The sequence below is a fragment of the Zonotrichia leucophrys genome, chromosome 1 (genome assembly GCF_028769735.1).
Source record: "Zonotrichia leucophrys gambelii isolate GWCS_2022_RI chromosome 1, RI_Zleu_2.0, whole genome shotgun sequence".
NCBI classification, from domain to species: Eukaryota; Metazoa; Chordata; class Aves; order Passeriformes; family Passerellidae; genus Zonotrichia; species Zonotrichia leucophrys.
Genome location: NC_088169.1, coordinates 25361422 through 25384118, shown reverse-complemented (window position 1 = coordinate 25384118; position 22697 = coordinate 25361422). Strand labels below are relative to the sequence as shown.

Below are 22697 nucleotides of genomic sequence, written 5' to 3'. Positions count from 1 at the left end.
TTTTTTCACAATTTATCTGTGTTGATGAACACTTCCTTGTGCACACTGAGTCAAAGAATGTCTTGAGCTGAAAGGGACCCATAAAGACCAAGTCCAGTTCCCTGCTCCTTGCAGGTTTACTTAAAACGAAAGCATTAAACCGTGTGACCAAGAGGGAGCTCCTTGAACTCTGGCAGGCTTGGTGCTGCTGGGAGCCTGTTCACACCCTCTCAGTGAAGAATCTTTTCCTGATGTCCAGTCTGAACTTCCTCTGATGCAGCTGCACTTTCCATTTCTTGGTAAAGGCTGTGAATCAGCATAGTTCTAATGCAAACCTGAGATGGGGTGTGGCTTGTAGAGTGTGAGATCAGCCCAGGAAGCTGGAACCAAACATTGCCCTGTGTGGTGAACAATATGCAAATTGTCAGTAGGTAGAGCAGAGACATGGTCCTCCGTCGTATTGAAACAGAACAAAGAGGAGGATTTAGGTGGCACATTTCCTCACATGTGAACACTGATAGTAGCTACTCTGTGTGGAATTATTCTGGTTTTGATTTTTGGAAGTAGAGAATTGCAGCAGGGAGAAAGAAGCAGCAGATGAGATGGGTTGGGTGGGTTAGTTGAAGCCAAAGAGGGCTCTGATGCATGAGCCTTTCTGCACCTGATGGAATTCTGGCAGTGGTTGGGGTTGGCTGTTGCTGGATGTGTAGTGGGGTATCTTTAGTCAAGGAAGTTTCTTGTTGGAAGGACATTGGGGATTTCACCTCAAAAAGTGTCTTGGGCATCAGGGACCATCAGTGAGGAAGGCTGCTGAGTGTGTATCTGCACTCAGCAGGTGAACTAAACACAGAGGTTGGAAATCACAGAGAATAAAATCCCTTAAGTCTGTTGCTGGTGAGTCATGGCTTGGGGGCCAATTGCCAGCAAGAGTCTTTGATTTTAATTTTTTTTATAAGTTCTTAAAACACTTTCCTTTCTGCCCTTGGGAAAATTATTTTGCAGAATGTTATGTTGGCCATAATTAGTTGTTCATCATGGTGGTATGTAAAACAATGATGGCTAAGGAGACCAGTGCCTCATACACACATGGTGTGGCTTCCCTGAGATTACTGTGCATGGTTATAAGCTATATATTTTCATATCTTGCAAAGGAAATCATAGAGTGGAAGCTCAAAGGGACAGAAATTCCCCAAGAGAGTTCATTGTCAGTGACTTGTGTCTAAAGCCTCTGAAGCAGATTCAGAGGAAGGAATAAAAGTTTAAGCTTTAGACCATCCCTGGAAACATGGTGTTGTTGTTGTGAAACAGTCCACTGGATTACTTTTTTTTTTTTTTTTTTGCAATGAATGTTTCCTGAAAAGAGCAGAATAACTTGGTTGGGAGGTGATTAAAAATACAAAGAAATAATGAACTGTGTGGGAAATGTCCTGGAAAAAGTTCTATTTTCTGTGTCCAGCAATTTAAAATAGAGCGATATACAAGTAAAGCCAAAGGTAATAAATTCACTGCAGCTGAAAGTGCTTTTGTATGCAAATTAAGTAAAAATAGAGAAATACCTTGTCAGAGGGAATCATGAAAAATACATACCAAAAAAAAAAAGACAGAAGTACCACAATTTATTCAGCTATAGCCAACTGAATTTATTGAAAGCAGGATTTTATTTCTAATGTGTAATTTTACTACTGACTTACAGGGGCAAGCTAAAGGGGAGATTATGGCACCTCGTGAGTACTTGATGCAGGCTAAGGTAAATTATGTGTGTGGACCTCTGTGCTACCTGCTGTGTTCCAGCCCCCACATTGAATCCCCACTTGGCATGTGGTATTTAATAATAGTGTGCAAAGTGACCGAGATGTTCTAGCCTAAGTGGGAAAGTACTCAACACTTTGAGTAGGACTCTCCCTGAACAGTGTCAGTGACCTGAGGTGTGTGCCTGGCTAAAGCTGTCTGGGATCGTGCCAAGGCATTGTGGCTCGACAAACATGAGCCACTTTCAAGAGGACTTGAGTTTGTTCAAGTTCTTGAATTGACTAAATATGCCATCTTTTAAAGTCACAGATTCTAGGCTGGAGCAATAGGGAGAATCTTCCTGATGAAGAAGAGTTTGTGCCTCTGGCATTGCATTTTTCTTCCCTGGTTACCGAAGGAAGAGGTGTATTTTGCAGATATCTGTCAAAATTGACTAAACAGCTGAAAGATTAGTTTAAGTACTGTCTGCTTTATGCCAATACTGAAAATGTATGAGGGAGGGAGACGTGAACAAGAGGAATGGTTAGTAAAACATTGCAAATGCAATGGCAAAGCTGCTCACAAAAATTGCAGATATATGGAAATTCATCTTCCTGCTGGATCGGGAGCTGGTAGGAGACTGTAGAAAATAAGGGTGTCCAAGAACTGGATTATTGACTTCAGTTAAACTGGTGTCCTAGAGGGTATATGCAAAGGTATAGGTGTTCTGGGCATGAAAACAAGTTACTGATGTCCTGTTGCGTTTATCAGTTTGACTTTGTGAAATGTATACCTCAGCTGTCTAAGAAACAGCAGCTCTTTCAGTTTGAGCATGAGGGAAAAAACACAGGGATGGGATGGGAAATGTTTTTCCCAATAGTTCTCTGTCTTAGTAAATAGTGTGGCACAGAACAGCAGAATGCTTCACAAACTTCAGTGTAGAGATGAATGTATGGAAATAACACACATTGATTAAATTGTGGTGGTGCGGTGTTTTGTTGTTGTTGCTGTTGTTTTTACTGGGGTGCAATCACATTCTTTAATGGAAGACAAATAGGTATTTAAAATTATTATTGTATGTCCAGGTGCCTGAACTTAGGCAGTCAGGGTTGTGGTGTCTTTCTGTTGACTATGCAATTAACTTTTGCTCTCAGCTGGAAGGAAGGGGACAGTGGATACTTAAAATACAAGTGTGGGGCTGGTAACTGGCTGCTAGTTGTTGTACAATTACTACTTTGAGTGATCCTGTATGGTGAGTACATTTTTAGTTTCACCTCAGTACGTGCACATTATGGTGAAACAAATATCAAAACCAGGGAAACTCCTAAGCAGCCTCACAGTGCCTTGGCTGAGCTTCTCCTGATACTCTGTGGGCTGGTTTGAGTCTCTCTGCTTCACACTGCAATCACACTTATATCTCTATGAATTGTTTGCTTCTCTGCAATTGCTGTCTCATGTTGAAGCCACTGGCCATGTGAGCTTCCAAGGGGCAGTGTTTTACTGCCTGAACTGAAGGTACACTTAGTAATCCCTCATCTGAGTCACATTTTACTATTGCAAAATATCCAAACAAATAACCTTTGTTTGGGTCTCCATCTAGAAAAACGCTGAGTCTGTGGTGGATACATTTGGAGCCATTAAAAATTGTGGAATAGAAAGAATATTTTCTCTTCCAAGTCTGAATGATTTCCTTTCTTTCAGGGAAACACTGAAAGTACAGCATCCAGGGGGTTGATCAAAAGGCATCAAAGCTGTGATAAATTCCTTTTCCTGTGTTTGATTAACTGTAATTTCATATTCAGTACCTGAAGATATGCCTAGGAAATGAGATTTCAGGTTGGTGATTAAACTTAACTTATGCAAGTGTGCTGCAGAGAGCAGAGGTGGTCAAAGGAAGTGAGTGGGTTTTTGCTCTTAATTTGAATTCTTTACATAAGTAATTTGCTATCCTACATCACAGGAGATTCAGGATAGCTTCCTTTAGGGCAACCAACTCAATAAACATACAAGATTTCCACACCTACCTGGGAAATATCAGCATTACCTGGGTGTGGAAAGAAACAAATCTGAGGAGTGCTTATTAACATGGTTTTTAAAGGAAGATATGTTTGTGAATTTTCTAGTATATCTTTCCATCTCTTAGGAAGCAGATGAGAATGGAAGTTGGCTTTGCATGGGCCATCAAGAAGCCATTCATGGAGGAGCCCTGCTTAGAGCCTAAAGACCTGTGTGAGCATTTGATGTAGATACTTCTCCCTGTTCTCTCAGCCTTTCTTTTTGATGCAGTTACATATTTTCTGTACTGTTACATAATTTAGTATTCCTAACTACTGCTTTTGTACTTCGGGAGATTCTTGCAAAATACAGAGAAAAGGTGTTGTCCAGCCATCCAACCACTTCTACATACTTATTTTAAAAATAATGGTCTTCAGTGCAGTTGAAATAAAAGGAAAATTTTTGATTTACATTCTCTCGGGGCCTCTCGCTGGTCAGAGTGACCCTGAGGTAAGTTAGAAATTCTCTTTTCCCAGCCCGGCACTCGAAGAAGGAGTCAGAACTCTTCAGTTCTCTGTCTCAAGGTTGTTTATTGTTCCTTATCTACAAAATATTTTCTCCTGTCCAGCTGAAATCTGCTCAGCAAGACAGTCCAGGCACTCAGCCTGCCCCTGGGGCAGTGTTATGTCTTTATACTAAAACCTACGTGTACAATGTTTACAATTACTTTCCAATACCTATCACCTATGTTAGACAGTGAGCTTCTACTCTAAACCAATCTGTAAGTGCCAACATCACAGCAGAAGATGGAGGCCAAGAAGGAGAAGAAAGGCTGGACACGCCCAGATCCCTACATCTTGCCCTCTGAACACCCATTTTAAAAACTCCAAAATCTACTTTTTCACCTCGTGATAAATTCATTATCATTCTACTTAACTGTTGTGGCTTGCAGATCTTCATTTAAGGTTGGTAACTTGCTCCACTTGCTCCATAACCAGAACCACAGGCATCCTGGGCTCTGTGCCAGGGTCTGTGAGCCCCCTGGCAGGGGTCTTGGCTGCTCAGGACAGCCAGAGGGATGTCCTGGGTTCTGACAACGTTCTGCAGCTGATGACTACTTATGAGGTTTTACTAATATATAATATTCAACCATATATATTTAAATATGTGAGATTTTGTTGTGAAAGGCCTCAAAAAATCAGTTTCTCTTCTTCATCATGGGATCTGTGATCTTGACATATAAATCTGTACATGTGTTGTTCTTAATTGTTGCAGGTAGAAATAAGAATCTTGTTAATATTCTAGAGGCTTTTTTGCTTATATTCCACCTATCATTTGCTCTCAAAATATTCGTTCATTCAGAAAAGGGAGAAATTACCAGAATCTGTAGTGGCTTATAGGTACAAAAATAAATGAAAGAAAATCTGTGTGTAGTTGAGTCAGCATCTTGCAAGCCTCATAAAAGGGATCATCAAATCTTGTGGTTTGCTGCAAGTGAGACTTGGGTGTTTTAAGCAAAACAAAAAATCCCCACTGGTATAATGAGTGAATTTATTTTTAATTTTTTTTTTTTTTGCCTTCCTGATACAGGCTGTTGCTTTTTAAAAAACTAAAACTCCAATTTTGTGAAACTAAAAATGTCTAACTGCTCAGCTCCTCCAGCCCCTATCAGTATGATTCCTTCTTATTTTCATGAGACTGTAAGAGTGTCTTTAGGACATGAGCTTTCCCTCCTGCACCAGATAGCTGTGTGTATGACATTTGTATTGTTTCCCTTATCTCCCTTCCTGTTCTTGTGTTTTGTACCCTTTCCGTGTTGTCCTGTTTGACTTCTTTTTTCGCTTCAAGTCTTGGAACCCCAGTGGAAGTGGAATAGTTGTCTTCTCTTTGAGTGGCAGAACACTTTGTGACCTAGAGATACTGTCCTGATTATGGAAGAGAAGGATGCAGTGCAAGCAAATCAGTGAGCAGTTCCCTTTCTGTAGGCAGCTTCCCCTCTTGGCAGGAGGGTTGCATGGGCAGACACTGGGCAGTGGTAGCATTGCTCTTGGGAGCTTATTTTGTTTAGAAAGTTCAGAACTTTCAGAGTTGTTCATGATTTTTAGCACTACCTTTGTACCAGGTTGGAGAACAATAATGAGATGAGATTATGTACCATGCCTCTTGTCTGATTACAGTTTATTTAATTCCCACATTAATGCTCCTAAACTGTGGATATTACATATCCACATAAGTGTGCAGGCAGAGAAACTGGAAGGAGAATTAAAAGGGAGAAGTAGTGCCAGAAATGTCAAGGCCATTTGTTTATCTTAGTTAGCATAAGCTCTGAAAACACAAGTCACACGTCCTGTGATAAAATTATCCTAATGTTTTGAACAAGTTTTAAATACATTCCCACAAAACCCAGGTAGCAGCACTGTCTGGCACAGTCTCCCACTTCTGATCCTTGCTGGAGGCAGCCCACTGGATAACCAGAACTGCCTCCCGCTTTTGACAAATAGCAACTATTTAGAAGCACCCCGTGAAGAAGGTTTCAACTGGATAGAAACTGATGGTAGCTGGTAAGTAATAGAAGCAGTTATAATTTTCTTCAAGGTTAATTATGCATGAATTCATTGCTTGTATTCTTAGTTGAGAACCTGCCTATAAATCATTGAAAATGTTGAAACAAATAATAACGAGTGAGCCTAATTTTATGTCCCATGTTATTAATATGAGTTTCTCTTCAAAAAATAAAACAGTAGACTTTTAAATTCAGTTTGCAAGATCCATGGCCTTTATTTCTACACATTTAGCAAAGTTTAAATATTTTTTAAATTGTTGGTGAGGGGTGGTTTGAAGTTAAAGTCCGCATTACAAATCAGGAACTAGAACTGTGCCTCAGTTCCATTTCACCAAAAGATGATTTAACCTTAAATAAGAGGCACTTTCCAAGTAGACCAGCTGTGAGGATCTGATACCCAGAGCTTCCTGAAGCATTTCAGATAACTGTGGTTTTTGTTATGTGTGCTAGAGTCATTCCTCACTTTGGAAACATGTGACACAGAAGGTCACTTCTTACAAAACAGCCTGGCAGCTCTCAAGTGTGTTTTTGTGTGACCTGGACTCTGTTTCTTGGAATGTGAATGTTGTGATTTGAAGATGCCTTTCCTTCCCCCTCCTCACCTGGTAGTGATCACTGATGAATACCAGCATTTAGCTGCTGTCTTGTACTAACTTCAGCTTTGTAAATGCTAGGCCTCTAGAAGAGCTTCTAGTTCTCTTCTTTCTGTCCTCTACTCCTAATCAACCTGGAAACATACTAGTAGGATAAAAGATTTACAGAAGTAGTGCTTGAGGGGCTGCCTACATATGAGCCTAGTAATTAATTTTCTCTTCAAAAGGAAGCATGGCCATACTCTCTACACTGCAGTGCCCCATGCATGTACTGAACCAAACTGTGCTGCAGCTGTGGAAGAAGAGAATGTTCTGGCTGTGTGGTAGGGTTGGAAGGTGCATTCCCACAGACATGTGGCCTTCCAGACTGATTACTAAAGGCTAAAAAACTCTTGCTTCTGGTGGCCTGATGCTGTGGTAGAAATGGCTTGCAGATCCTTGAAACTGTCTAAATACTGAATTTCTTGCAGGTTATTGAAGGCCTCTGATCCTGGGATGACCCTGAAGTAGAGCACAGAGGGGTAGGGCTGGGTTCTGCTGGCCTGTCTTTGCTGCTAGTGCTTTTAAAATTCTAACAGAAGGAATCATCATGGAAGTGGGACTGATAGAAAATAGGCACTGCCATAGCTAATGCTCTTGTAAATGAATCTAGAATGGTTTGGGTTGGAAAAGATCTTAAAAATTATCTAGGTTCAAACCCCCTGTCATGGGCAGGGATACCACCCACTTGATCAGCTTACTCAGGCCCCCATCCAGCCTGTTCTTCAACACTTCCAGGGTTGGAGCACCTAAATCTTCTCTGGGCAACAAGCTCTGAAGCTCTCCTGTGGGTCTGTGGAAGAAAGAAAGCTAACTTACTATGTTACCATGGGTGGATGTGCACAAAAGAATTTACAGCTGCTTCTTGATGGTTCGGCTTCCTGTACATGGGAAAAAGGGAAATGACTGACAGCCAGGAAGCAGAAATATATATAATGTGTTTGGGATTAAAGCAATTATATGGAAAAAGAAGAACGTTTCTAAAAGAGTAGACCATATAATTTTATGTATGGTTGGATACAAAATGTAATCCAAAGAGGGTCTGCAATGAGTAACAATAACTCTTTTTGTAGTCTCTAAAAAGTCAATTCCCTTTATTGAGATATTTATTAAGTTTATGGTGTTTCCTCACTCAAAAAATGGTGTATTGTACTGATTGTTTTGGTATATATTTAGTTTACCCTTCTACAAAAAATCCTTTGGGGAATTTTGGTTTTAAAAAAAGAGGTTGTAATGAGCTAAGGCTGTAGCAAAGTATCTAATGAGGAAGTTAAAAAACCTAACTCAGCTTAAAACAGGGATAAAGAATGAAGAAAAACAGGAAGAATTTCTTGTCTGTGAGGTAGTGGGCAGACACTGACTTAATTCTCTGCTGAGGGCTGTCAGGAATGCTGATGAGTGGTAGAATTTCGGAGTGCTCATTGAGATACATTTAGGAGGACAATCTTAACTAAGCTCCAAGCACCCTCTTGCTTACTCTGCCCGGTGGGGATGGGGGGGAGAACTGGGGGAGTAAAAGTGAGAAAAGTTGTGGGTTAGGACAAGGACAGTTTAGGGGGTAAAGCAAAAGTTGCATGTGCCAGCAAAGCAAAACAAGGAATCCATTCTCACTTGTCATTGGTAGGCAGTTGTTCAGCCATCTCCAGGGAAGCTGGGCCCCATAATGCGTAATGTTGACTTGGGAATACAAGCACCATCACTCTGAACATCCCCCACTTCCTACTCCTTTCCCCCAGCTTTATCTGCTAAGTATGACACCATATGGTGTGAGGTATCCCTCTGGTTAGTTGGGCCCAGCTGTCCTGGCTGCATCCCAATTTCTGGTGCACCCCCAGCCCCCTCGCTCTTTGGGTGATGTCACAGAATCAAATAGGTTGGACAAGATCTCTGAGATCAAGTCCAGCCTTTGAACATCACCATGTCTGTTATACTAAGACACTCAGTGCCATGTCAAATCTTTCCTAAAACACCTCCAGGGACAGCCCATTCCAATGTCTAATCACCCTTTCTGTTAAGAGATTATTCCTTAATCACCAACCTAAATCTCCCCTGGTGCAGCTTAAGTCTATGTCCTCTTGTCCTGTTGCTGGTTACCCAGCAGAAGAGGCCAACCCCCACCTGGCTGCACCCTCCTTTCAGGTGATTGTAGATGGCAATAAGGTCCCTGCTGAGCCTTCTGTTCTGCAGGCTAAACAGCCCCAGCTCCCTCAGCCTCTCCTCGTGGGACATGCACTGTTGACCAGCTCTCCCAGGTCCTTTTCTGCTGGGCCCCTTTCCAGCCATTCTGTCCTGCTCCCTGGGGTTGTTGCTGCCAGGTGCAGGACCCGGCCATTGGTCTTGTTGAACCTCATGCCACTGGTTTTCCCCCATTGATCCAGCATGTCCAGGTCCCTCTGCCAAACCTTCCCACCCTCCAGCAGATCAACCCAGATCAACTTGGTGTTGTCTGTGGACTTGCTGGAGGTAGATCCACTCTCCTCATACAGATAATCCAAAAAGATAATTAACAGGACTGGGTTCCCCACTGATCCCTGGGGGATACCATTAGTGGCCAGGTGGCTGCAGCACCGTTCAGCACCATGTCCTGGGCCCAGCCATCCAGCTGGTTCTTAACCCAGCAAACAGTGCTCCTTTCCAAGACAAGGCCTGCCAGCTTTTCCAGATATGCCATGGGGGGTGGTGTCAAAGGCTTTGTTGAAGTCCAGGTTGGCTGCATTGTCTTTCAGCACACAGGGATGGCCTGCTTGTGTGTCTTCAAGATTTCTTTTTTAGAGTATGTATTGGTTAAAGTACGTATTATCTATTAATTAAAGTTGAAATATGTATTGAAGTCTATGAGAAATAAGACATTTTCTAATACTGTGCTGCTCAGCAATAGCTAAAATATCCCTGTGCTATCTATGCAGTTTCCCAAATCAGCAGCACAAATCCCAAAGCACAGCCCCATACTGGGTACTGTGAAGAAAATTGACTGCCCCAGCCAAACCAGCACTCCAGGCTAATCTCCCAGTTCCTTATTGAGCAATATAAAACAGTAAGTGTGGAGTGACCTCGTGGCCCTGCAGTGCCAGTCAGGCTGTGCTCAAGTACACCTGGCCATACATTCCTGCCTCAGCTAAGGACCTGCTCCTCAGTTTGAAGAGCAAGCTTGGTGAGGGGGTGTGGGCTTTGAAGGTCTCCTTTGAGTGACTCTGAAGTAAAGGACCTGGCAACACCCCCTGCTTGGAAATTGTGTAGGGAATTGGGCTCATCTGCAGCGCCTTTACCCCTGTGGAAAGGAATTGTAAATTAAGTGAAGTTTTCAGTACTGCAAAGAAAAACCAGCTGCTTTTAGGACTCACCCTGTGGAAAATGATTTGTTTTCTGTAGAAGGTACTTTTCTTTGAGGAAATGAATTGGTGTTTCAGCAGGTGTTGAAGCTGAAAAGCTTCTCCCAGAGGCCAGAAGCGAGTGTCTTGCCCTGTCCTGTCACTGGCCTCTTTGTTACTCACTGCTGAATGGGATTTGACCGTCAGGCTCTGCTGCTATAGCTAAGTGTTCAGTGGTATTGCTTCCTGCAGAACTCTTACAAAGTAAATCCAAGGTTTCTTTTTCCCCCTCCCCTTATGATTTCCTTCCAATCATATTTTCCTTAAGGAAAGCTGCCAAATGACCACTTCTTTCTAAGCAGCAGTTTCAACTTTTCTTTTAGACACAGTTTCAGAAGAATTTTACATCGATGCTTTTTTACTTACTCGGACTTGAATTTTTAGTTTCATTATTGCATTCATGCTTTCATTTCAGTAGAGGCATTTGGGAACTTCATGGATTTAACTAAATTAGCCTAATTTAGTATCCTGATACATTTTCAGTAGACATGTGTTGATGCTAGATTTCAGCTGGAGTCCTGGTGGAGCATTTGTAGATGGGATGGTAGTGTCCCATCAGTTTGTTTGGACCTTGTTTCTTTTGCCAGATATCAGTGTTTAGATAAAACATTTCCCTTCACAGTTGTGAGATTTCAGAGAGACACAGTTAAAAACTGGTGTAATTTTTCAGTTTGTGTTGAAGGTGCACCTTGTGGTACGCTTGCCTGTCTGGCAGGCCTAGGATTAGTTCTGTTCATCCCTTACAAGGCACTGCCCTTCCAGGCAGCTGAAAATAACATGACATGCTTGAATCTTATGGGGTTATCTCCTTTTTCAAGAAATGAACACAGTACATGAAGTGAACTAAACAAAATGAATGGTTTGAAAAAAGTAAATCCAGCTAGCTAAATTGGAAAGTTATTCAGGATTGTAGAGACATCAGTGGAATCTTTAGCTACAAATAGGTTTTTTTTTCAATGTGGATCTAGCCAAAGTTTTTGTTGGCAAAAACGTGCTATGTAGTGGGGTTAGGAGGTTTTCTCTGTGTAATGCTTTGTATTGCTAGACATAATATGGTGAAGTTTAAAACTTTGGATAGAAAGCATATTTGTGTTTTTATGAAATGTGGTAGCTTTGGATGGAAAGCATACTGTTTCTATGGAAACGTCTGTTTTGAAATGAAAATTCTTGTGAGTTCAGAAGCTCAGTCTTAATTATTAGAATTGTAAGTTCTGATTTATTCTTGGCAGCAAGAAAAATAATTTTGTATTTATGTAGTAGAAAAGATTCCAGGTATTATTTTGTTTCAGAAAAGCTGAAACTAGTGGGCTAAATCTCGTGGATAATAGGAATTTTCTCTGATACTACTTCTCCTTTATATAGGCATTGTGCAGCTGAAGGCATTGCTGATGATAGAAACCCCAAATATGCCTTTAGTCCAAAGATACTGAGTTTATAAGTCTCTTTATAAAAAATCAGTTATAGCTAGAAATATACAGACTAAACGAACATATAAGGCTGCAAATGAAGAGAGACTGATGTTATGGGGTGCTGGCAGCAGGTTAAGCTTAATTAATTCATTAATTAATTAAGGTTATATCGTTGGGCAACAGTACATTTTGCAAGGTCCATTGAGTTGTTGTGGGTGGCAAACCAAGCTCTTGGGACCTTGTGCTGTCCCAGAACCTGTGAGCTGTTTTGGAAAGTACAACAAGTAGGGAGCGATAAGTCATCAAAAATTTAGGTAACATTGTGACTTCAGTGATATTCTTTTTACATTCTTGGTAATAAAATCATACTGAAAGATGGGAGAAAGGAGCTAGGGGTAGGATTTTTAGTTCAGAGAAATATGCCAGAGGCAAAGACTCAGAGTGAAAAAAAGACTAATTTCTCTGGCCTGACAAGAAGGAGGTTAAGTCATAGGGGAATACCTTTTATGAGGACTGTGGAGTTTTTCTGGGGTTTGGGGAATATGGTATTTTTTAGTTTGGTGTTTGAAGGAGGGGTGTTTGTTTTTTGAAGAGATTACTTTGTAAAGCTGAAAGTCTATAAAAAATCAGAATCTGAAAGCTGAACTCCAGCAAGCTAATTGGTGGGATGCTAACTTTCCTTTCTTTAGATACTTTATAGAATTCAAATTTCTCCTAAGTCACAAGACAAGGACTGAGTGAAATTCTATCATCTTTATTATGCAGGAGGTAAAATTTGAATGAGGATTATGCTTGGTCTCTGATCATGCTCTGTAAATGTTTTTTTCTTTTATGACTTTTTTTTCTTTCCTGTTTTATTCTCACCCATGTAAACTTGGTCTCCTTCTTTCATTGAGTGTGTCTGACAGGTCTGTCATTGGGAACCAGAAATGCAAGCCTTTACTACCAGTTATGGAATGAAAGTGGACAAACTACTCTTCGGGGCTGGATTAAAAATGGTTCTGGGAATATTGAAACTAATTAATGATCAAATAATACAGAATTTGACAAGATGACTGAGGGATGTTTATTATATTTGAGCTGTGGGTGAGTAGGCTTCATCTGTGGTAATCAGCTTTTTTGGATACCTCTGGGACTCAGAATGCTCTGCAGGATGTAACTGATGGGCACCTGTGTAAGCTGCTAGGCATCTGCTTTTAGTTTAGCTGCCTTTAGAAAATTAGGCTTCTACTTAAAAGCAGATTTCTCCATAAACTATCACACTGTTAACTGTCAAAAAGACCAGGACATTTTTACCCATGTTTCAGTTGTTGGTTCTTTGGTGTTGTGCTGTGAATTAAAGCTACATGGCTTTTGGGGCTTTTCTTCCACACGTCAGAAGAGGGTGGTGACTACCCTTTTATTTTGGAGCTTCTACAAGAACATGCCTAGATGGATAATCTTCTTGGAGAATATGAAATAAAACTAATCTGCAGCACAAAATTCCCAGTATTTTCTGTTTTGTGATTCTTATTCAACAGGGCTTTGTGTGTGCCTTTTTGTGAAGAAAAGCACATTGCAGCAGCCCTTATTCTGCAGATAATGCTCAGATGATCCTGTAGATCATTAACCACATCTTGCAGAGTTTGACATGTGATGTGCAGCACACCACGCTGGCGTTCTTGCATAACTTCTCAGTGTGTTATTTGTCCTAACAATAAAAGGCCCATTTAAGTGAACTTCTTTGGAAGAATTGTTTTATGTGAATTGTGCCAAAGTATCACTTTTGGAATGTTAACTGAATTGATGGTCTAATAAAAATTAAAGAGTCAGTTAAAACTGTTTGACCTATTGGTATACTTCAAGTTTGACAAGGAAAAGATGTTCTTAGAAAGGTCAAGGACATAAAGGGGATTTTTTCCCCAACAAATCAGGGCTTTCTTGAGTGAATTTGGCCTATAAAAACAGGAAACACAGCCAAAATAGAATTATGAGCACTTTTTCCTGGTGAGAACCATAAAGAGGAGCGCAGTAATGGTAGTTTGTGCTGTTGTTTATTTCAGCCAGTTAAGATGAGATGGGATCCTGCCACCACATACAAATCTTAAGGGCAGGTGTCAAAATGGTGGGACCAGATTTTTCAGTGGTGTCCAGTGAAGGGACAAGGGGCAGAAGGCACAAATCAAACCACAGGAAGTGTAATCTAAATATTGGGAAAATCTTCTGTACTTTGAGTGTGATAAAGCCCTGGAACAGGCTGTCCAGGGAAGTTTTGTATCCTTATCTGGAAATGTTCAAAACCTGCCTGGAATTACCTTGTGCAACCTGTTCTAGGCAAGCCTGCTTCAGCAGGGAGGTTGGACTTGATGATTTCCAGAGGTCTCTTCCAACCCCAGCCATCCTGGGATTTGTGTAACTTTCCTTTTGTAAGTGCTCTAAACAAACAATAAGCCTTGAATCTGTGAAGAAATATAGGCAGCATTAATGTTAGCAAAGTTATTATTAATTTTTAAAGGAAGACTTGTCTTTCAAGAAAGTAGGTGAATTTTAGTGCAGAATCTTCTACGTCTTTGGTATTTGTTGGTCCTTGCTGAAACATATCCTTCAAATCTTATTTATGGCATATTAGTTAACTTTAGTTTAATTGTTATATGTTAAGGGGAGAGGAAAGAATTAGGCTAAAATAAATCTGCATAAGGCTTTTTTCATTAATGATATTACTATTCTTATGTATAAAGTATAGCAGAATTTCCATTTCCAGTAAGTAATCACCCCATTTTTCATTATTTCAGATGCCTTCTAGTGTTGCTTTTTGTTTATAATAATTCTGAATTAATTCCTTTCCCAGACACACTGATTGTAGTGATTTTTTTATTTGTGTAGCAACACAATTTGTGCTTTTGGTGCTCTTAGATAAAGCAGAGGAAGAGTGAGCTGCATTTCTTAATGCACACTGTAGGTGCTGGTGTAGACCTTCTAGGGGGTAGTTTGTCTTCTCTGGGCAGAATCTTAATAGCTAATTCAGATGCCCAAAAGGATGTTGGCTTTGTTATGTAAAGGACTGGAAATAAAGGATGAGTTTTATTCTTTCCCTTGCATATTGTATTACAGACAGAATCCCTAGTAAAAGGCCTTGATGCCTAGTAATGCTATTAAAAGCTTCATCCAGCTTTTCCTGAAACCTGTTGTAGATTTTCCTCTTATTCCATAGAGAATATATTAATATCTGTTAAGTATTCCTGCATAAGTTTGCTTCCAAAGAGAAAAGAGGTATGCTCTTTTAAAAAATGTGTTTAAGAATTAGCCTTTGTCACAGCTCTTCACTTACTTATCTCTGTGTATTTTCCCTAGATTTTTGTTTCTATCATAATTTAGATTCCCTAGTAACAGAGTTCACATATATTTTTGGATGTGCTTTATCCCAGACACTGTTGGATCACTGGTGGTAGTTTAGTAGTCTTCTTTAAAAAAATCTCTCTTTATTATTTTTATTTATGTAAAAGGTAGAGTTTAATCTTTCAGGATAAAAGTTATGCTCTGGAACCATAGCTCATAAATTTTGATTATAGTGCCAAGGCATTTCCTGTTTTATCAAAAATTTCTCTGCTTCCACTTAGATGACTAGTTGGATTTTCTTGTGTAACTTTACCCAGTTGTCCAGGCAAAAATCAGATCTATTAAACTGAATTTTTAATATTGAATTGAATTCTATTCTATAGCCTGCCAGTAGATTGTATAAAAATTCTGATTGTGAATTCAGTGGGAACTAGGTTATAGTGACATAATGTAATGCCACTTGATGGTGCTTTTACATATTTTTGTGTTTTAAATCAGAGCTAAAATGAAAATGTTACAAAGACTGAAGTTGTGTTAATTGTTTCTATTTATTTTAAGTGTTTTTAAACAACCTCCATTTTCTAAGACCAGACCTAAGAGTGTTTAAGGAATTAGTAGCAAATGATTATGCAGTGTGCAAGTTCTAGTCTTTCTAGTCATTGATTTTGTGTCCAAGGGGCACATCTGTTAGTGGAAGTGTGGTATTTCTAGTACAATAATTAAAGCTGACTGGAGGACAGGGCTCAGTTTGATTTCTTGTCTTGCTTAAGTGAGAAGTGAAAGACTGCTTCTGGTTCGTGTGGGTTGTTTTCTCACACTGAGCTGCTGTTTTGCAGAAGGAGATTTAGAAGACTAGAATAATTCATGTTTGTAGGCTGGGGATGTTTGCAGGGTCTTGGCAATTTCAGACTCCTTCAGAACCCAAAGCATTTGCTCGTTAAGTAAAAACTGCATGGATTTAAGGGAAGAGATGATTTCTTTCACAAATTTATCTTCTATTACGAGAGAAAGATTCTTGAGTTAACAATTCAGAATAAATTGTATTTAGAAGTGGAGTAAGCATGTCTCAATCATGTATTGCTTTGCGCCCACTTTCTTGACTGTTTTTGATGTTTTCTCTTTGGAGAGCTTTCTGAAAGAATTTTCCTTTGTTCATTGTTCACTTTACCCATGTGGTTGTTATTTTCTTCTTTCATGTGTAGCTCTTTCTACTTTAAAACATGCAAGTAAAGCCCTTTGGGTATTAAGATCACTACTCTCCTATGTTTATGCTATATTCTGCTTTGGCCAAGACATACACATCTAATTTTAATAACTTAAATAGAAGCTGCTAAAATAGGGCACAGTTCATGCCATGAATGTTGATTCATATCTAAGTAATGAGTATAAACAAAATAAACGTCATCTTGTTTTTTAGCAGAGCTAGACATCTGTTGCATACTGAGGCTTCAACATATGCAAGTGTCTTCTGTAATGCAGCTTTGTAAATGTAAAATACTGGATGAAGGTGGAGCTGAAATGAATTTTATTGTTACTCAGCTGTAATTGTTTTTGTGGTTGGTGGTTGTTTTTTTCTGGGGAGAGGTAGGGGGTGTTGTGTTGAAGTTTTTTGTTTATTTGGATTTGTTGGTTTAATTATTTGGTTTCCTCTCTGTCTCAGAGACTGTCATTCCATGGGGAATTTTGTCTTGAAGAAAAACCAAATGTTGGCATTTTTCTGGCAGATCAGGAAATCATATATTCTGACAGCTTCTGGACATGTAGAAATTGGACTCTCCAGTCCTTTGTGACTCATGTTTCCACAAATTTCTATTTATGTAATCCTTGTTAATCCTTTGGGATGGAGAGCTTTATTTTTATGCCCAAGTAACCACAGATGTAGTCCAGTTCTTAACAGAGCTCCTGACTTCAAGGGAAATATAAAGCCACCTACAAGAAATAAATACCAACCTTGAACAAGGTAATGAAGAACCCTGACTTCATCACTCTCAAAACCTGACTCATATGTGGGCAGGAGAATTTTCCTGAAACCCTTAGGGACCTTTACTGTTTGTTCTTTGATAGTCATTACAATGCTTGGTATATGTGCTCAAATAGAAATCTCAGTTCCTAGCAAAATTGTTTCTCCTGATGTCCTTTAAAGGGTCACAACTTTACTGCCTTGTCTGTGAACAGAAAGAAATGTTGTTCCCCTTTCAAAAGGGATCTTTGTCTACCCTTGTGATTGAGAGGATGTTCCTGCTGAGGTAACTCAAGAGCATAAGGGTCACCCTTTGAACCTTCATCTACTGCAGCTGAACCCTCAAAGCTCACTTCTTTCTAATACTGATTTCTGTGCTGTGTCGTGGGTGTCATGCTTTCTCTTTTCTTTCCTCTTTGAGCTGTCTTCCCAGGGTACAGTTCCTGTCCCTCTCTGTGTACACTCAAGTTCTGACTCCTACAAAACAGAAAGAGAATCTGAAAGACAAAAGCTAGCTGATACCTTGTGTTTCTGTTAATTCCTCTCTACTGTTCCAATTACAGTACTGCACAAATCACAGTGAAAATCCCTGGAAGGTCCCTGGTTTATGGACTGAGCACTTCCTGGGCAATTCTGCAATCTTGTGCAATTTTAACGCAGTGGTGACATGCCTCTGTAGCCCACCTTTGTGTGCCTTTCCCCACTACATATTTACCTTAGGAACTGAGTTGTGCTGCCACTTAGACTATGATATCAGAGTAGAAACAGTACTTTTTCAGTACTTTACTGAAGACCTTTTTTGCTCTTTAATAGTCATTGTGCTTTATTCCCTCCAGACTGAAAGTATCAGCCTTTTTTGCATTCTTATACACCGAGAGATTTAAAAATTCTTCTAGTAGAAATTGTGCCACTTCAGGAGTTGTGGTGAAAGCCTTTAAAGAGGTGGTGGGTAAGGAGCTTTCAAATCTGGCTTCTGCTCTCATAAACATCCACAGCAGCTTCATGGTCTACTTGGGATACCACCCTCAGGGGCTGTGGGCAGGCAGAGAGCCCCAAGCGCAGCATTGAGGTGCTGCTGTTGTCAGTGAATGCCACAGCTGGAGGGGATCGGGATGCTTGGATGGGCTGTGGTCCCATCCAGAGAAAGCATTCACAGGGGCTGCTGCCTTCCAGCTGAGAGGTCCAAGTGCAGTAGGAGGCCTTAAGTTCAAGTCTTAGTACACTTTAAATCTAGCCTTGGTTATTTGTCAAGCCAGCCTCTTGCAAGGTCTGCTTTTCCCTTCTTTCTCTGTTAGGTTCATTACGAACTTCATGGTACTGAGGTCCATTTGGCTCAAAACTCTTGCATTTGTTTATGACAATCATTTCAGGACTTGGAAAATGCTCCTTGGTTGTGCTGCCTCTGAGTGGCTGAAGTCTCCAACAGGTCTTTATATACTTCATCAAAGACCTTCTGGAAAGCTGATGGTGCTGCAGATAGGGATACAGATGTAGGGTTATTGAACTGCTCTAAACACGACAAAATATAAAGATGAAAAGGAAATGAAAATTAGTTTTTGGTTGCTTAGTTTTCAGAATTTTCCCTGATGTTGTGCCTTTGTTGTTGATTCAGTGGTTCTTGCAATTCCTTTGACTGCAAATTATTTAATAGTTCTTTCACTCTTCTCTCTTAACTTTATTTTTTTGAAAAGACAAAATTGTTTAATTGTTGGTTTCAAGGCTTACCACTTACTAATTGTATAAAAAAATACGTGGTTGGAGTGGGACCAGATGGGTCCAGAGGAAAAAATAACTGTCTATAAGACAGGGATGGCTGCTCTCATGCAGTAACTTTTTCATCCTAATGTCTGATACTATTTTGCCTGACACCTTGAGGACATACGTTAGTTTAAATACTTTGTGTAGTTTTGGGGTTTTTTTCCGTATGTAGTGTTGTTCCAGCCCATAAGTGTCAGAAGTGGTCTGTACAAGGAAACTCTTAAAAAAATACATTGTGCAGTTTTTCCTGCATGTTGATTGTGCTGTGAAGGTGACCAGAGGAGACTATCCACAATTCCTTTGATATAATTAGTTTCTTATGCAAGGTAAATTCTCTACTGTTTCTTTCCCCCTTTCAACAAAGTATTAGTTATAGAAGTAGTCAGTTGGTAGTTGCCATGTAAAAGCGTCATGGTTTATATTATGCTGTGCAAGATTAGATTAGCATACAAATGCCATAAAACAGTAATAGTACTGTTCTACTGCTTGGTGCTGTAGCAAATTATTCTGGGGGCTGCATTTTATGGCTTAGGCATCTGAAGTGGGAGGGCAGGGGGAGATACATGTTCCATTGTGGTTTCCAGACCGCAGTATAATCGGGGTTCGGGTGAGAACAAAATCGGTCGTGGTGCAAACTTCTGTTGACAACTTGGGGACATTTAAAGACTCAGTTGGAGTGCAGCTGGATGTACAACTTTAACATGAGATTGGAGAAAAAAGCATAAAAAGGTTGACCTCCTCCATCCCCTGCATTCTAATCTCCGTTGCCATTACTTAACATAACTAAACAAGGGTGTAGCTAATTTTTTTAAACCTCCTTTTTTCCTACCTCCATGATCATGGGTTAAAGAATTTCTTTTGCTGAGGGAAAGCAAATCAGAGGTTATACAAAATTGCACTGAAGCAATTTTCCATAAACTTTCCCTAATGATTTTCTGAATGCTGTTCACTGAACTTTTGACCTCTGCAGTGTTATATAACTGCTACTACCAATTTTTCACTTTGCGGGAAAGTATTTAAATTACGCGCATGTTTTTGATGTGAAATCCTCATTTTCTGTGTGACAAGAAAATAACTGAGGAACAACTATTTATTTTTTTCAGCATTACGCCTGAATTTATAGACATCTGTTTCTACCCTTTTTTCCAATCATTCACCAGCCTGAAAGATCCCACAATTTTTTCCTCATGCAAATGTTTCACATACTTCTGAGCATTCTCACCAGCTTCCTTTTACCCTCTGTATAGTGAGCTCTGCACCTTTCCAAACCTCTCTCTCTGGCAGCTGCCAGTTTCACTCAGTGTGAAAAGTGCAATGAGATTTGGATTTCATGTTCTAGCTTGAGGTTTCCCAGATCTGTTTTACTGATAATGATGAGCACTGTCTCTCTTCTGGCAGCTGTGGAGTTCTGGGGTTTGTTGAAGGACTTACTGCAATTCTGTTCCCCACTGGAGCTGGATTCTGAGTTCCTTTCACAGAGTGCATGTTCACATGCAGATGTGTTTTCCCAATGTGTGCTGACCTCCATTTTTCAGCATTACTTTCTTCTGCCTTTCCTGTTCCACCATCATTTACCAGGATTTCATGATGAATCATTGATGGTGATGAAATAGCTCCTGGTGGTCAGTAGCTTTGTGCAGAAGATGAATGTAACCAGATCTCTTCCAGATTTTCTATAAATGAAGGCTCTATGCAAAGGGATTGTATGAAAAGAGTTGGAAACTGATGTTGATTTTCAAATGTTCATAAGCATGTAGTTAGTTGGCTCTTTTTTTTCTCTGTTCATTCACATTTATGTAGTGATCTGAGGCCGACTCTGATGGTTGGTTGAAATCTAGTGAGTTTTATCTTTTTCTTGATATTGTCTTGGATAGTAAAACATACAGCATATTCTTCAGGTAGGAAGTATTTGGGGAAGGGATCAGTTCTCAATAGGAAGGAAAGCACAGTTTGTCTTCTGCCTAATTTCCCTTAGTCCTGTTGCAACTACTGAAGAACATTATTTGCTTCCCAGGATTTAACAAAGAGTCACTTTTGTCTTACAAGAAATGAAGGACACCATCAAAGTTTACTTGGAAGTGCTGGAAGATAGTCCCTGAATGAGGAGAAAGAAATGTTTTAACTGTTGATTATTGAGCAATGACCAGGGCAACTTAAAATATTAATTTCTCTTAGAATGTATTAGGATTTTCTGTATATTGTATGTTTAATACTCTAAAAACTGTGTGAAAACTGGTGGAGGGACAGATACCTATCACTACAGGCTGGATAGCACAAGACACTTTTCCTGTAAAGCCAAGGTACCTGAGAACTGTGGGCATGTAGCATCAGACTATATGGCTTACAAAATCCTTCAAAACTTAGGAAGAAGTGGATTACTGATTTTGATACAGATTTCTGAACTAGATATACTTGAAAAAGCATGCTGGATTTATAGGAGTAATAAATTCTAGCAGAACTTGAAACAGTAGAACTTTTTTGTTTGTAGATGGTGAGGTAGATGGATGGGCCACCTGTGGGTGCAAGCAGGGTAGTAGTTAATGTGACATAAATCAGCTAGCATGCAATTTAATAAAAAAGAAGCCAGGCTTTTTTTTTGCTCTCTGCAAGTAAGAATGCTGCATGAGCTTCCTTGTTCACTGTTCTCTACAAGAGATTCCCTTCTCTGAGACTGAGCAAGCAGTGAGCAGAGCTGTTCTGTAGCACTGTTGCTCTCTTATGGAAAAACAGAAGGAAAAACCTGAAAGTGCTACAAATAACCCATTTTTATCTTCACTGCTTCGTCCAGACTTGTGAAATTGGTTTAAAATTCCTTAAACTCTCTTAGTTGGTCAATGATGTGTTTTCCAGCACGCTAACATTTGCTGTGTTTAAACCTTTGCCAGGACGGGAGCAGTTCCACGGCCTCGGGTCCATGTACTGCAGAGGAGCGGCTGCTGTGATCCTCACGTACGACGTGAACAGCCTCCAGAGCCTGACGGAGCTGGAAGAAAGATTCTTGGCTCTGACAGACAGTGCAAGTGCTGACTGCATTTTTGCTATTGTTGGAAATAAAGTTGACCTCAGCGATGACTGTACTTCAGCACCGGAGGAAAACAGACCCAGGAAGTCTGGTGCCAGCTGTGGCTCCAAGGTGCGAAAACAAGTCCGTGCAGAAGATGCGATCGCGCTCTATAAAAAGATACTGAAATACAAAATGCTAGATGAGAAGGATGTTCCAGCAGCTGAGAAAATGTGTTTTGAGACCAGTGCAAAAACAGGATACAAGGTGGACTACCTGTTTGAAACTGTGTTTGACATGGTAGTCCCAATAATCGTACGGCAGAAAGCTGAGGGGCCGCCGCAAACCGTAGACATCACGGACTACAAGCCAGCCAAAAGGACAAAATCAGGTTGTTGTGCCTGAACCATCTATGTGACATGGAAAAGAGGAGGGATTTTTCACTCCAGCAGAATGAGGAATATGAACTGCTTGCAGTTGACCAGAAAGGAAAAGTCAAAGAATAAGTAGAATAAAACGGTGTGTTAAAAAAAAGAAAAAGAAAAGAAACAATAAATATTCTGACCATTAAAGGCTTCTGGGAGGCTCTGTGTATAAAAAAAATGGGAATGCAGGTGAAATTATGGAGTAAGACTTGCCGGTTTCCATGGGCTCTGAAGACAAGTGGTGTGTTATTAGAATGGGTAGTGACAATCATTTGGACAGATTTGAAAGATTCTGATTTTTAGTGACTTGCCATTTCATGTTGCATGTAAATGATCTGTTTGTGTACTCTTGAAAACTTTCATATGATGATCTTCTTTTCCCTTACAATTATAACTTTGGAAGACTGAAGACACAGTACTTTTTTATTCTTAAGGAAAAAAAAGAAAATCCAGGTATATTTATATTTGTAGCTAAGAAATCAATTGCAATCTTTTTATGTCAGACTTGATAGCATAAGATTCAGAAGCTGAACTATTAAAATTACTGTGGATATGTACTGTTCA

The 22697-nt window shown here is 40.0% G+C and overlaps 1 protein-coding gene across 1 annotated transcript in view; it reads left to right on the top strand.

Annotated features, from left to right (window-relative positions):
* Positions 1–22697, top strand: part of RAB20 (RAB20, member RAS oncogene family) — a 28246-nt gene extending 5549 nt beyond the window's left edge. Inside the window, exon 2 of the mRNA XM_064709019.1 lies at positions 21593–22697. Within this exon, the coding sequence (XP_064565089.1) occupies positions 21593–22113 (521 nt within the window). The 3' untranslated portion in view covers positions 22114–22697. The remainder of the gene's footprint in view (positions 1–21592) is intronic.